The 14,943-nt window shown below is 49.6% G+C and overlaps 1 protein-coding gene across 1 annotated transcript in view; it reads right to left on the bottom strand.

The window, feature by feature from the left end:
• SZT2 (SZT2 subunit of KICSTOR complex) overlaps positions 1-14,943 on the bottom strand; it is a 34,749-nt gene that overhangs the window by 253 nt on the left and 19,553 nt on the right. The window contains exons 17-48 of the mRNA XM_031554845.1: positions 14,819-14,913; positions 14,386-14,554; positions 13,790-13,904; positions 12,549-12,662; positions 11,867-12,064; positions 11,636-11,748; positions 11,012-11,153; positions 10,324-10,488; positions 9,876-10,080; positions 9,627-9,739; positions 8,895-9,153; positions 7,316-7,481; positions 7,141-7,233; positions 6,889-6,970; positions 6,488-6,769; positions 6,122-6,260; positions 5,750-5,866; positions 5,568-5,631; positions 5,017-5,202; positions 4,608-4,946; positions 4,277-4,466; positions 3,820-3,894; positions 3,585-3,723; positions 3,263-3,377; positions 2,892-3,021; positions 2,656-2,808; positions 2,436-2,538; positions 1,932-2,049; positions 1,675-1,786; positions 1,114-1,232; positions 736-900; positions 35-119 (exon numbers count right to left, since the gene is read on the bottom strand). Coding sequence (XP_031410705.1) covers positions 35-119; positions 736-900; positions 1,114-1,232; positions 1,675-1,786; positions 1,932-2,049; positions 2,436-2,538; positions 2,656-2,808; positions 2,892-3,021; positions 3,263-3,377; positions 3,585-3,723; positions 3,820-3,894; positions 4,277-4,466; positions 4,608-4,946; positions 5,017-5,202; positions 5,568-5,631; positions 5,750-5,866; positions 6,122-6,260; positions 6,488-6,769; positions 6,889-6,970; positions 7,141-7,233; positions 7,316-7,481; positions 8,895-9,153; positions 9,627-9,739; positions 9,876-10,080; positions 10,324-10,488; positions 11,012-11,153; positions 11,636-11,748; positions 11,867-12,064; positions 12,549-12,662; positions 13,790-13,904; positions 14,386-14,554; positions 14,819-14,913 — 4,660 coding nt within the window. The remainder of the gene's footprint in view (positions 1-34; positions 120-735; positions 901-1,113; positions 1,233-1,674; positions 1,787-1,931; positions 2,050-2,435; positions 2,539-2,655; positions 2,809-2,891; positions 3,022-3,262; positions 3,378-3,584; positions 3,724-3,819; positions 3,895-4,276; positions 4,467-4,607; positions 4,947-5,016; positions 5,203-5,567; positions 5,632-5,749; positions 5,867-6,121; positions 6,261-6,487; positions 6,770-6,888; positions 6,971-7,140; positions 7,234-7,315; positions 7,482-8,894; positions 9,154-9,626; positions 9,740-9,875; positions 10,081-10,323; positions 10,489-11,011; positions 11,154-11,635; positions 11,749-11,866; positions 12,065-12,548; positions 12,663-13,789; positions 13,905-14,385; positions 14,555-14,818; positions 14,914-14,943) is intronic.

Genomic DNA, 14,943 nt, shown 5'->3' with positions numbered 1-14,943 from the left:
AAAAAAAAAAAAAAAAAAAAGTTGAGCACAGTACCTTTGCCACCAGTGCCTTGGCCTCCAGGTTTGTTGTACAGGTAAAGATCTTGGTCAGGGACACCACCACTGTGGCTGAAGTAGTGCTGTGGAGAGCAACGAAAAAAATGTGACAGCGTCTGGAGTACTTGCCTTTACCAGAAGTAGAGGCCTATGCATGCATATGCAGAGCTTATCTCAGGCCTGTAACAAGCAGCTCAGATCTATTTAAGAACACTTGCCAGCAGATTCGGCCACTGTTTGGCAGAAGGGCCCTCTTACAACTCTATCCAGAGTTGTAAGGCTGTACATCTGGCCACACCTTTTATCTTTAACAGTCATGCTTAGGGAGCAGATAGCTGCTCCCACTTTTAACAACTCTGATGTTTCAGACTCTAGATCCTGGCCACACAAGGACCAAGGCTCAGCTTTCCAAGGAGGTCTTCTCCCATGCTCCTGGGAGAAGACTGTGAGCATGAACTCTGTAGCTGCTACTTCTCACAGAGCAGTGACCACTCCAGTAAGAGCAAGGTCTGTCCAAGCCTACACAAGGTCAACAAACTGCCCACATTCCTGAAAAACTCCTCCACACTTGAGTATTCAGTATTTATTCCTTCCTATACATGGCAGGGCTGAGAATGCAGCAGCTGAGCTACCCCAGAGAGAACCCCCAGAAGCGATGGAAGCTGAGCCAACTGCTGTCCCACCCACTGCCCTCCTAACCTTGAAGTGGTGCTCCACGTTGCTGTCTGTGTACTTTGGGGTATGCAGGAAGATGAGCAGGTTCTGGCGCAGATAGTAGGCCACTGCATGCAGCCAAGGCAGAGCAGAGGGTGGCAGTGTAAACTGCAGGACCTCTGTGGGGGGTGTCCCAGGGGGCTGGATAAACTGTAGAGAGAAAGTTTTAGAACTCAGCTGAATCAAGCAGGATACTCTGGGGCCCCCCAGTGACTCTAGCACCCACACAGAGAAGAGATCCAACCCAAGTAAGCACTGGAGCAGGGAATGAGATGCAGCAGACTGCCTTAGTGTTCCCTGGGATGGGTCAAAAAGACACATTACGGGCAACAGGATGAGCAGAACAGCTACTAAGGTAGGTACCTCCACATCGGCTGGGGTCAGTTTGCAGTTCCGGACCAGCATCACAGTGATGATATCCAGGGTGGCCTCATCCAGGCGCCTGCGCAGCACTTTCACCAGCTCATCTGTGATCTCAGGCCCTGATAGATAGACAGAGGCACAAGCAACTCTTTCACCTCATCTCGTAAGGACCATAACCAACCACAGACACCGCCCTCTACCAGTTGAGAATGTACCACCCTCACAAGCACTTCCCACAGGGAACACATCTTTCTCCACCACCAACTTCTTCAGGCATCTTTTTCTATCTATTTTGCCAAAGACTGCTAGCACAGCAGGCAGAAACACTCCTGCACAGGGAAAGCTGGCATAAATCACATGATCTGCACAAGATTTAATCGATGGCCATGGGTCCTTCCCTCGCATTCCCATCCACATGGAATAGACAGCAGCACTGGTCTAAGAAAGAACAGCTTGCTCAAGAGGGAGACACACTGCTCTATAAGCAAAGAGGGCAAGGACTGGAGCTCCATTCCTCCGCTTTGTATCAGCACATCTGCTGCCAGGCACTCTAACACCTACCTGCTGGGGCAACGCCATGGACCATCAGCTGGATGTGCCTGTCTACTTGTCCCACCGGGCGGGCAGAGTCCATGCTGCGGCATGAGGCTGTGTCCAGAGAAGAACGAGAGCCCTGGAGAAGCAGAAGCAGCCACATGGAAGCAGCATCCACATGAATCCCAGATACAGTGCCACCCACTGCCCCATCCACATATATGCAATACAAATTTTACATTAGACAAAATCCCACCTCTGCTCCCAGACTGCAGCAGACTCACCGTTAGATCCTCAGTGTAAATGGGTTCCTGGCTGCGTGTCAGTGCCAACGAGCGAGATCCTGGGCTAATACTGTTCTCTGTTTCCCACATCTTCCCACTGTTGGTGGTTTCAGCCAGTCTGAATATAGGAGAAAGAAGCATCAGCCTCCACTGCCAAGAGTGACAGCATCATGCCTTCACAGAGGATCTACGTCCTCCTTGCTCTCCCTTGAGAGATAAGGGAGATAAGTCCTTATTTCTGAGTATAAGTCCTTCTGGTATAGAGCCTGTGCAAAAATCACTCTCTAGCTCTCTCAAAATAAATATCCTTTTTTCTCCTAGGTAAAAGCTCAGCACAAGAAGAGTAGGAGTGAACTGACCTATTAGAAATCAGACATTTGCTTGGGTCACAGCATGGTTCTCAAGCTGGGCAGACACTTTCTGCCTGAAACAACTCTCAGCCTGGTGTAATGCATGTAGCAGGGCAGGGCAGGGTCAGGCCAACAAGTCAAGCCAATTTCTTACCGGAGGTAGAAAACAGATTTAGTAGCACGTTCCTGGTAGACAAACATATTCTTCCTGTTCACCACAGAGAAGGCATTGAGCACTGAGCGAAGTGCCTGGATAGCTGTGGGCAAGGTGGGTTGTTAGAAAGCTATCCCACACATCCTCCTCTGCTGTGCCAATCCAGCCACAAGCCAGATTCTTGACGCACAAAATGAGGAGGAACCTGGGCTGTACACACCTCGTGAGACCCCCATGTTGGGGCCCATCTTCAGGCGTGAATGCACGTGGATGAGTGTGCTCCACACTACATCACAAGCAAAGTGCCCTGGCATGAACTGCATTGTGGCAGCCAGGTAGTCCCGGGGCTGGTAGTTCTCTTCTACCGAATAATCTAGAAAGAAGACAGCACATAAGCTGGGGCAATGACACAGAAGTTGCTCTTTCCAGTTGCCCACGAGTAGGCAGCATTCATACCGTCTGTTGGCATGACACGCTGCCTATAGTACGTATAGGGAGTTTCACTCTTCCAGATGTCCTCCTCACTCTCTGCCACCAGCAATGAGTTGCATATGTGGCTGTCATGCAGGTCTTGCAGCAGTAAGCGCTGTAACAGATAAGAAAAAATAGGTTTTGTTGTTTGAGCAGCCTAGGGAAGATAGCAAAAAAGGAGGGCACAGGGTCAGACAGAGTCCCTTTTCTTTTGACCCCCATGCTGAGACTCCACCTGCTGACCTAGCCACCCAGGACCTGCTTTGAGATGGACCAGACAAACTCCAGAGGTCCCTTCCCATCTAAGCCATCTAATGATTGGCAGCTCAACCGCTACCCTCTGTAGATTTTTTTACCTGATTGACAACCCTGCAGATTTCACTGATCTTCTTTACCACCATCTGGTTGAGACTCTGGCACTCCCCTGGCTGCTCTTCTATCTCTGCTGATGCTGCCTTCTCCACACTCAGGCTGCTTTACAGGGAAGGGGAGAAAGGGATCAGCAGGACACCTGCACAGTACCTGTCTGTGTGCATAAAGCATGCACACAGTGGAGGATGGCAGCTTTCCTCATATTAAGCACAAGACAGGACAGGAAGCTGATCCAGCCCACAGAGATGAGTGGCAATAAAGTATTGGTACAGAGAAGCAGCGGCTAGACAGCCAGATCCTCCTTACCGTGTGTGGTAATAGACTTCCACTCGGTCCTGCTCAATTTTTATGATGAGCCAGAAATCAGGCATGAGGGGACACTTAGGTTCTTGGTCACTCATTAATGCCTCATCATACTCTGAATCACTGCTCCCCCCATCATAACCTGCAATGCATCCGCATGTCAGTCCCAGGCAGCAGCCCTACACACCCCCCTACCACCTCACTGCGCACTGCTGCTGCTGCCAGCCCTGGCACTCACCCAGGTGGTCAGAGTCCATGCTGCCCTGGCTGGACACAAGGCTCTGCACACGGCTGGGGCGCTGCTTGCTGGAGCCTGCAGAGAAGAGGAGATGATCATGAAGGCACTTGCTAAGCCCTCTTGTACACTCTCCATGTGTTAAGAGAAATGCTACACCACGAGTCACAGGCAGTGCTGGGGAATGTACTGCTGGCAACGGGCCTCATATACTAATGGAAACACTGGGAACTTCATGGGACTGGGGATACCAGTGTACCCTTTACAGTCAAACACCCCAGATAACATTAAACAGCACACTGCCAGCACTGTGGCAAGGAAGAGAAGACTAGAAGTTCTGGGCAATGACTCCAAGGACAGGATTAAGTCACGTTTCACATGTTGCAGCCGAAAGTATCCCCCACCCCCTTAAGTGCTCTTGAGGCTGAGACACCCTCCTGCTCTCATCTGCAGCTCCTACCTTCCCTACTCTGTGTTACAGAGTCAGCTAGGCTGGCTGCAGATGGTGTCACTAATGGTGATTTTTCACTGTTGCCCTTTTCAGAAGAGGAAGATGGCAGGGATTGTATGGTTGTCTCTAGGACTGCCTCCTCCAGGGAGTCACGGCCAGGTACTTTGCTTTGCTCAAGACTCAGCACTTCTCCTGTGACCTGCACACAAGTCAAAGTCACAAAAATAACCAGTAAAACAGGCACCAAAACAACTCTATCCATCCTCCACCTTCATCCTTTTACCTTTAGTCACCAGAGGATCCCACACCCTCCCACCAGCCCATAACTAGGGTCTCTCACCTCATCCTGAGCATGACTGCCCCCTCCTATGGGGTTTCCCGTGTCTGGCACAATGCGCATGTCACTCTCTGGCCATCCCCAGAGACCCTGAGATTCTTCTGGAAGGACACAGCTCACATGGTGCAGGTCAGAGCTCTCTGCCTCTGCTTCACTGCTCCCCTCCCGGCCTGCCTGGCCCAGGGCTGTCCCTGTGCTTCCTCCGACTTGCTGCTGTAAGCATGGTGTCCCCGAAGGGTTTGGGGCTGCTCGCTTGGAGTGCAGGCGGCTGATGGAGATGTAGTGGTAGTCATTGCCTTCTGCATTGATCACGTAGCCTGGCAGGGCCATTCTTCTGAACTCCTGTAACACAGGGAAGAATAAGCATCCCACTAGCTAAGGGTACGGCACTGCCTCAGGGCTCCCTCTTTACCTCTTTGAACTTCTCCAGAGAGTGCTCAGGTCCAAACACAAACTGGAGCAGCACCACCTCGCTGTGGCAGCTGGGCCGCCCCTTGGAGTTGTAGATGTGAGTGGCCACCCGGTGAAGGATGGAGGTGCTGATGACCTGTGAGTGGCGCAGCGCAGACACGATCTCATCATCCAGAAGCCAGCGAATCTGAGCAGAGCAGGGACACAGAGCACAACTGATGTGACTGCCCCAATTCCCACCCAAATCTCAACAAGTCCAGGATAGTTCCACTCGTTGTCTACTTCCTTCACTTCCTTCTGACTGTACCTAAGAAAAAAGTTCTGGAAGAAGTCTGCTGTCCCACCCCAACTGCACCACAAATTTTTTTTTTTTAGGTTAACCTCACACTTCTGAGCAGCACAAGGCCAATGACCTGTGTGATACAAGGCTTGAAAGTCACTTCAAGTGACAAAGGGTACGGCCTAGAGCAGGCTACAGAGTATGAAACAGCAAGTGTGTGCTGTAGCAAACTACTCCAAGCTGGAAGCAAGAAGCAGGCAAAGCTGCCTTACCTCATTCATAGTAGCTTCAATAGCCTGCCTGTGCACTCCAGGGAGGTTGGAAAGCGCAGGATGCCTAAGAGAGATGACAGTGAGAATCAGTCAGTCATTCTCATTCATGCAGACACCACAGTGCAGCTCCTAGGCTGCAAAAGAAACTTGTGACAGGGCCTACTACAGCTGCAGAACTGTACCTCTCATCTCCTGTGGACGGAAGCCGTTCCAAGTTGTGCATGATATCCTCATCTGACCGAAAAGAGGATGGCTGCCCCGGAGAGCGGGTGAAGGACACGCTGCTCTCTGAGGTGCATCTGCCAGAGGAGACAGAGCAGGCTGAGCATCAGCTTCTGAGCCAGAGAGGAGGAAGAGACACAGTTTCCAGAGAAGGAAAAGTGATCCCTATGAAAGGTGAGCCTATCCTGGAAAAACGTTCATTTTCTTCAGGGCTGTTGCATGCTCCACAAAGATGACAATACCTGGTCTCAGAACAGGGAGATGACCTGAGACCACCTTGCTGGGAAGGGCAGGCAGAGGATGGGTAAGCAGTTGGGCCTCCCCCCACTTACCTGTTGTGGAGAATATCTGCATTCACCACTTCTATCTCGAGGGGCAGGGTAAGCACAAAGATATCCAGAGTCACACAGAGGTCCCCCAGGTCAATGGTGGTCAAGCCCTGGCAGCTTTCCAGACAGCCAAGAACTTCCCCTGAGGAGAGATCTTAGACTAAGGGGATCACACAACAAAAAGCTCTGCTTACACACATACACGGCTTGGTAGGAAGCACAGAAACTGCAACAAGTAGCTGTCCCACACAACTGGACAGACTTAAGGTCACCATCCTCCGTGATCTTTCCATAACTAAAGCCACAGCAAGTGAGAGACCTCGCAAAAGCCTGACTGCCCTTTAACCTCGCAGCAAGGCTTGTCCTTACCTAGACAAGTTGGAAGGGACTGCACAGGCATGGAGCTATGCTGGCTACGCAGCTTCACAGAACAAGTGAGGTGCACAAAGAGTGGGGGCATCTCCTGCTCCATGAACTCTTGCTCATTTAGTGAGTCCCCTCCCAGCACGCTGAAGGAGTCATCATCCTGGTTCACTGTGTTGGAATCTGAGAGGGAATCTGTGTCTGGGAACTCGTGCTCCAGCTTCTCGCGGTATTCCACCTCCAGCTCTGGGTCACTCTCTGTGGCAATGCAGCACCCAGACACAGTTCCTGTTGACAAAGGATCCCCATTAGCAAACAGAGACCCCACCAGACACAGACAAGTTCTGACAGGCATTACCCACAGTGAGACAATCTTCCTTCTCCAGGACGGAGCAAGAAAATTTTACCTTCTTCAGCTGCCAGTTCTGCTTCTGATACCTCCATGTCCTCACTGCCTTTCCTGTCTGTCTGATCCCGAGATGACTCTTCCTGAGAGGGAGAGAGGAAGGACAGATACCAGAACTGTACCAGGCAGTGAAGCAGTGTTGTGGTGGGCTCTTCAAGTCTCCATGAGTCTGCCAGCCTCAAATCCAGAATTGATGAGAAGCAAAACTGCTTCTTTCCATAAGGACTAGGTGCCAGGGCAGAAGCATGCCTACCTCTTTCTTGGCTGATGGTGGGCAGTAGAAGAAATAGTGAGGATTTGATGGCACTGGCTTGAAATGTAAACTTCCAATTTCCAGGAACTTTTCCTGAAAGAGAAATCCCAACTATGAAGCAGACACTCCACTCTACTGCCCTGTGACTGACAAGCCAAACTCCCACATTCCTCACCTGGATGATTTTATGCAGGTCAGGGTGTGCCTGGCAGGGTTGTCCATTTTCCAGCAGTGAAAGGGGAAACTCTGAACAGCAACTAGTGCCCACACTGCTTTTTGGCTCTTCTGTGGGGCTAGCAACATTGTGAGAGTCCTGCTCACTGTAGTCTTCCATTTCCGCACTGATAGGACGGTGAGAGGTCAGACAGGCAAATCAAGAAGCAGCACTTATACTTATTACCTACCCTGCAAGCATCCCACCTCACAGCTCCCCACACTTTATTCCGTGTAAACATGAAGCAAGTCATAAGTCATCCAGTTTCCACCTCTACAGCCCCAGAAACCCTCCTCCCACCCACTAACCCAGATAAGCACTCGGGCTGTCTGAAGCCAGGCCAGAGGCAGCTTAACCAACCACAGGATTGGTACAGTTGTTTGACACCATGCTATCTCCTCCCCAGGAAACAGAGACAAGCAGATAAGTACAGGGAACCATCTGAATTACCAAAACTCAATCCAGGATATTCCACAGCAAATCATGCTGTGCCAGCACCCTTAACGTCCTGGCAGCACAGAGCAGAGCACAAAGCTCAAGCCCATCCTCACTCAGCAGCTTTGGAACAGAATTAGTGCCTAATATTTAGAGAATGCAATCTGAGGACTAAAATAAAGGTGGGACAAAGTACACTCAGGTGCCTGAATTAGTAATACAGATGGCAGATCACAAGTCATTCATCCTTCAGAAATGTTAATTGTAAACCATTGATCCCAACTCAGATTGTGTATCTTATAAACAAAGAAAAGTTCCCACAGTTTTTCTGTGTGAAAGCTGCACTTGAGGAAAAAATCACCTGACTTCCCAAACACAAAACATTCTTCAAAAGCAGCTTCATCCTGCTGATTTACAGCATAAGGGGTAATAAGATTGAGGGTTCCCAACAAATTGTAGTGCATTCATATCAAGGAACTGAGCATAGTCAAGAGCAAATGGAGGACAAAAAGAAAATATCTATAGAGAACATTTCTTTCTTCAACAGACAGCACAGTAAGGTAGAATAAAGTGCTTCTCCCTTTCCTTATGATTCCAAAGTCAACATGAGCCTCAGAAACATCCTAGCAGGACAAAGTTTTATCATCAAGCATACTGCAGTTCTGCAGAAACGCTTTCTCTTGTGATATTATTTCTAGTCTTTTCATTAAAGAAAGCACGCCTTACTCTTCAAAAAAAAGATAGTGTGCTGTCACCCGCCCTTTTCACCAGAATTGGCAGTAATCTCAGATGAGTCAGGTAGTAGGAGATGCATAATTTCTCTGGAAACAATACATCTAAGTGTTACCTGCAGACAAACTGCTCTACAGCCCAGATGGGACAGTTATGAGCTAAGAATACATGAGACAGTCAAAGGATAAATGTCACCAGTTATTATAAAAGAAACAGAAGGGTCTGGTAGACACCATACCAGGTATGTATCCCAATGGAAATACTTATTTCTACATGTGGCTGTTAAAGCCTGCCCTACAACATCCTTCCTAGCAATAATAGAAAGTTCTTGAAGAATGGTCTGTCTCAGCCCAATTTTAAGACATGACTCTACCTTGATTCAGAGACCAAGACACCACGTTCTCTAGAGCTCTGCTCCTCTTCTTGCTCTATGCTGCCCACTTGGAAGCTGGCAGCCTTAGGGTGCGTATGGAAATGTTGGTGGCTCTCTCGGAAGGAGCGGACATGGCTGCACACTGTCAGCAGGAAGTTGGTGATATCTATCTCTTGTAGCAGCTCCTCACAGTAGTCCATGGCTGTAAGAAGGTCTTGAGAGCTGATGCTGTGTGACTGCTGAAGGCTCTTGAACAACCCTACAGATCAAACAAAGTACTTGAACATCCCAGTGCAAAGATGCAAGGCTATAGGAATCAGGCAATAGTTACACTCTGGGGAGCAAAGACCAGATTTCCACCAAGTCCCTACACAGAGATTTAGTCAACGCAGGTACTGGAGACAAGACTCGTCAAGATGTCTAATGCTACATGTTAGCCTGGGCTTGGTCATGCCCAAGAGACTTAGGGATCTGCCACCCCAAAAATGCGAGCAAAGCCTCAAAAGAAGGAACCCCCCCCATCACAGCACTGCTCAGCTCCAGGAACAAGCTGTGCGAGGCCCACAGAGAACACACTGAGGCATTTTTACATCCATGCTCATTAGAGACCAAGTCCCACAGCTCCTTCCTTTTCCTCAGGTAACCTCTCAAGAAAATTAAGACACTGTTTTCATAAAGAAGATCCAGAGTCCAGCCCCAAATCTGCCCCAACTCCCTCACGCTGCTTCTCACCTTTCACATAGCACTGGTGGGAATGCTCCTGCAGCAGTGTGCAGTAACTCACCAACTCTTTATGCTTATGATCTAACCAAGCAGCAGCAGGAGGACGCTCCAGAGACTGAGACCTGGAAAGGACACACACAGGAAGTAGTTGTTGTAAGGTAGACAGGCAAAGCCAAGAGAAAGAGGCACGGTTGGAGCCAGCCTTTTGTCAGGGATGCTCCCCCATCCTCCCTAGAAATCCTGTATGTTTGGTATTACCTGAAAAAGACATCCCGGGGAGGACGATGTGTCCGTGGGCTGACAAGCTGCTCTCGTAGCAGCTCCAAAGAGCAGCTGTAAATATACATGGGGCAGCGAAATCGGCGACACTCGCCTAGCTCAGACTGTGAGTTCTGGCGGCAGAAGGAGATATGTACATCTCTCCGCGAGGGACCGCTCTGTTCTCCAGCGTCACGGCTCACTTCTGAAACAGAAAGAATCCTGAGATAAAGGCTTTCCATGCATTCCTCATTCCTTGCCTAAGAAATCACAGCCCTCACAGCAGCATCCACAGGCAGGAACTGGTTTTACAGGCTTCTTCTCCCCACCCAGCACACACGTTAGTACAATCTGCCTAACAGTAGGAATTAAGAGTGCTTGCAAAAAGCCAACGAAAGGAAAGGTGTTGCCCTAATTCATTAGCCAGGTGCTGTCCTGAGAGTAGTACCATGCACTGGTGTTACGCTGAGGGTAGGTAATGGCACTGCAGCATCCCCTTCTTCAGCCTCAGCCCTGTCCTGCTCTGCACAGACAGGTCTCAGAGTACTCTCTCCAGACTGACTCTCATCTTTTGGAGGTTTGTCCAATCCGCAAGACATCAGCTTCTGTACATCTGGAAGAAAACAAAACAAAATCCTCCTTCTGTCCTGTGTCAACAGGTAACCCATATTACATTCCCAAGGCAGAAATTCCCGCTATCACTTCGTGTGTAGGAACAGCACCAAAGCATACCTCCAGCTGAGCCTAGCAGCTTCCACCAGTAGCTCAGTGGAAGCAGACCAGTCCCAATGCCAGAAGTAGAGACTCCCCTAAAGCGTCCCATTATCAGCCTCCTCACTTCATTTGTTAACAGTCTTCTCTGCTGGGGAAATATTCCAATAGCTACAGCTAGCAAATGAGTCATAGCCAGATTCTGTCCTGAAAACAATGTGAGCAGCACACTGTCCAAGGAGAAAACAACATTCATTGCTTTGTACTGCTCTATTTCTGGCCTTATGGAGCAAAGAAGAATGAGTGTAGATTCTGCTATTCAATCTCCCCTCCACCCTAGAAGAGCTGATACTGTTGTTCTTGTTTTCTTGAGGAGGTGGTTGGAACTGTTGCCTCCTTTCCCTCTCCACAAAAGGGGCCCTTACCTGAGAATGTGGCTGGCAGGAAGGTCAGGAATACATGCTGTGGATTGACCAGCTTTGCATAGCATCGCCACTGTGGGGAAAAAGGCCCTGTATTGTCACTCAAGGTCACATCATCTTCAGGAAGCTCTGTGTTGCCGAGGCTCTGAGGAAAGAGCAGAAGCTTGCTAAGTTTACAACACATGGCACTGCCTACCCCAGGGCAAGTAGCAACCATACAGAGCAAGTTCCTCCATGACTACTAGTTGGCACAGCACTGAAATAACCCTGGCAAATCCACACAACATTCTCAGAGAAGCCTGGCTCCAGGAAATACAGGATATGCTTAGTCAGCTTTGCTGGGCCTGCTTCTGGCCTCCAGGCAATGATTGCCCACAATTTCTGAACTCTTTGCAGCACAGCATCCATGCTGCTCTAACAGGCTAAGCCCAAAGTGAGTGCAACTGCCCACACATTACTGGATTCCTGCCCAACCTCAGTCACAGGCTACAGCTTAAACTGCTGCCAACTGTGGAAAAACACCACCCTTTCAGTCTGTTCTCAGCTCTTGTGCACTCTCCTGCCCTTCAACAGCTGCTGGCTTAGCCCCAGTGGGAGCTCAGGAGAGGGCCAGCAGCTCAGCAGTACCTGCAGAGTACTTGTGGAGCCAGTCATATCCCTGGTGCCATTGCTGCCAGCATGATGATAGGATGCAGAAGTGTCCTGCTGCTCCAGGGTTCCAGAAGCTTTTGAGGTTTCTTCTGGAATGGAGCAGAGAAACCAACCTGAGGAACACCAGCTGAGGAAAATGCTTGAAAGCGAGGCCCCCTGAGACACTTCAGCTGCCAGCATCCCTGCTGCAGTGTTCCTGGACCTTACCTCGGATCACAGGGAGAGTGAAGGGTGGTTGATGACCATCACGATCCCGTTGGAGAACCTGCTCCATGAAGGCCACATGATCAGCATCAGCCATGGGGATCTCTCGATCACTGAGGTCATGCTGCAGGCAGCCATGGAAGAGGTTTAGTAGCATTTCATTGGGCACAAACGAAGAGTCCTTGGTCACCTCCTCATTCTCTGCTCCAAAACAGAACCACGGCAGCTTCAGAGACAACATCTCCAGAGCTACCACCTGCCAGGCTCCCAGAAAACAGCCCTTTCCAAAGCGACATTTCTAAACAGCCAGAAGTTTCCCCTGACACCTCTAAAAGACTGACCTGGAGAATGCTGAGATGCAACTCCAGCAACATGAGCTACCATGCACTGACTCTCCATACTACCGTAACTGGTCTGGAGATGTCAGGGATAAAGACAAGAAATCACCATGCAAAGCAACTATCTAGATTTGAGACTTAGAAAGCAACTCTTCCAAAACTATCATCACAAGAATGCAATACATCTGCACAGCCCTGAGGCGGCAGAGCTGGGAACAGCACTGAGCTACTCAAAGAGACATGGCAGCTCCCCCACATCTGCATCCCAAGGAGACAAGCACACATAGCAGGGAGCACAGAGACACCAAAGGAGGACCAGAGAAGGCAGGCAGTGAAGAGACACTCACCTTTTGTCAGCATTAGGAAGAACATTTCAACCTGCTGACACCTGGGCAACAGCTTCATGAGGTTGAACTGGAATGGGATCTCATGCACTCTGAAACCAGCTCCCATGTCTGGATCTGCAAGAATTGGGAATATGATATTCCTGCTGGCACCACAGAGCCCTTTCCCCAAATCACCCGGACATATATGGTGCCAGCCCTAAATGAAACATATGAGCACAAGTGACAGGGCACAGCAACAACTTCCCATCTCCCTCTACTTATGAGAACAGGGGGATACAAAGGAAGACTGAGATGAAGATCAAAGACTGCTGGAGACTGCAGCAGGTTGTGAGCTACCTACAGAGAGGTACCTTGCTGTTGGAGTCCCCTGCCACTTTCATTCCAGAATAGAGGGGAACTCATAAGGCTTTACACAACACAGCTGCTTGCAGCACAACTAGGTCCACAGCTGCCAGGGGACAAGAGCTGCATATCAAAGTCACAGGAAATACTGCTGGAGGTCAATAGCCATGCTGGGAGCCAGAGGCAGCCTGTGTTAGCAGAGCTGTCAGGAACAAGGACACCCTTGCTCTTTGGAGAGATCTCCCATCCGGCAGGCTCCCCACATCCCTTCACACACTTCCTGTCCTCTTCCTCAGGAAAGAGTCTGTCCTCCATGCCCTGAGCTTTCCTGGCCCTCTCCTGCTCCCACAGGACAAGTGAAATGATTCAGCATTTGGGCTGATCCTTGCTCCCTGAAACTCACACAACACTGGCTATGTTATTCACTGTAAGGCAAGCAAATAAAAGATCAAGGATGAACTCCTGACAAGAAGCTTAGGTAGTAGCAATGTTCAGCCTGGACATTTGAGAAAAGCTTTAAAGCAAAAACTCATTGTCTGGCAAGGGTTTACTCCCTCCCACATTGCTGGAGTTCTCAGTGAACTGTGTCAGATCAGAAAGGCACAATCCTACCCAAAAGGAAGAAGACAAACCAGACCTTCTGAGTTCCCTGTTCAAGCAGAGCCTCTCCAGTCCAGGCAGAAAATCGCAGTGCCTTTTTTGGCCTTCCCAGAATGAAGCCATCTCCCTGACAGCTTTGAACAAGTGCAACAAAGTGAGAGCCATCAAAGTCTAGAAAGTCATTGTCAAAAATACCTGCTCAACCTTCTAGAAGCCTCTAACACTGCTCAATAAACTAGGTGCCTAGCTACCTCCTTTTGCTCCCTCATACATACCTGTCAGGACATAAATGGGCTCACCTTCAGTAGCTTTGGTGTCTGAAGGAGGACAGACCCACTCCTTGTTCTGGCACAGTTGGCTGATGTATTCAAATGTCAGCATGGTGGCAATGCATGTAAGGTCCCGTGGGTAGAGCTGTAATAAGCAATCAAAGCTCAGCTTGCACAGCAAAATTGCTAGTCCCTCATGCAGCAGAAAACAGTTTCAAGTTGAGGAGAAGAAACACCCACAGTCCCGTCTCTTTCACTCTTGTTCATTGCTCTCTCCTTCTCCAATCCTATTAATCTTTTTTGCCTTGTTCAGGTGGTGCATTGGCAATGCTACCTGCAAGCCTGCTCTGGCCTAGCTCACTCCCCTTCAATGCAACAGCTCTTAACAAAATAATATGTATTCTTCCACATATCCCAGAGCCACATTGCATCCACTGCCTTGCAATGTAGGAGCCACTTCTGTTCAGCAGTCCAGTTCCTCTTTTGGAAATCTCAGCTTCCTCTGTTACTAGTATTCTCACTTCTTCTGGCTCCTAGTAATTCATCCCATAGCACTGTGGTACACTTGCAACAAACCCCTCTCCCTCTAAAAAAGGGCCCATGCTCTCACCTTCTCAGGGACTTACCGCTTTAGGTATTTTCTGGTAGGGCAAACCATGGAGGTGCTTCCAGTTCTCAGCAGTACTATGAACATGGCCGCTCTGTGGCTCTACCCAGCATTCAGTGACCACATTCAGTTCTGTGTCCACCTCAATGGCCTCCACCTCTGTATCATTGTCATCATCTGTGGAGAAGCTGGAAGAAAGACAAAGTAAGTTCTATGAGATGGAACAGAGCCAGAAGCCTACTGCAGGTCCTCTCTGAGCTGTAAGAGCAGTGACACAAACTGCAGGTTTGCAGGCAAAGCCCCACCTAACTGGTGAGCTATCTGTGGCAGCTGGGTGTTTAGCTAGATTATAGGATGGCCTTCTTGCTCTCCACACTACCCACAAAGGTTGAAACTGAAGTCATGTCCCCCACTGCTGCCAGCCCTCCCCAGGAGCAGGGCCATGGCCTCACCTGTCCTTGGTAGAGGTAGAGTGTGGGGGGAAGAGGATGTACTGGACAACACAGGTGTGCTTCTCCCTGCTGCTGCTGCCACTTGAGCCATCAATCTGGAGGGGAGACACAGCATGAGCCTGGCC

This window comes from Meleagris gallopavo, chromosome 10 (genome assembly GCF_000146605.3).
Source record: "Meleagris gallopavo isolate NT-WF06-2002-E0010 breed Aviagen turkey brand Nicholas breeding stock chromosome 10, Turkey_5.1, whole genome shotgun sequence".
NCBI lineage: Eukaryota > Metazoa > Chordata > Aves > Galliformes > Phasianidae > Meleagris > Meleagris gallopavo.
The sequence above is the reverse complement of the archived record's forward strand: the minus strand, read 5'-3'. Positions and strand labels throughout refer to the sequence as shown.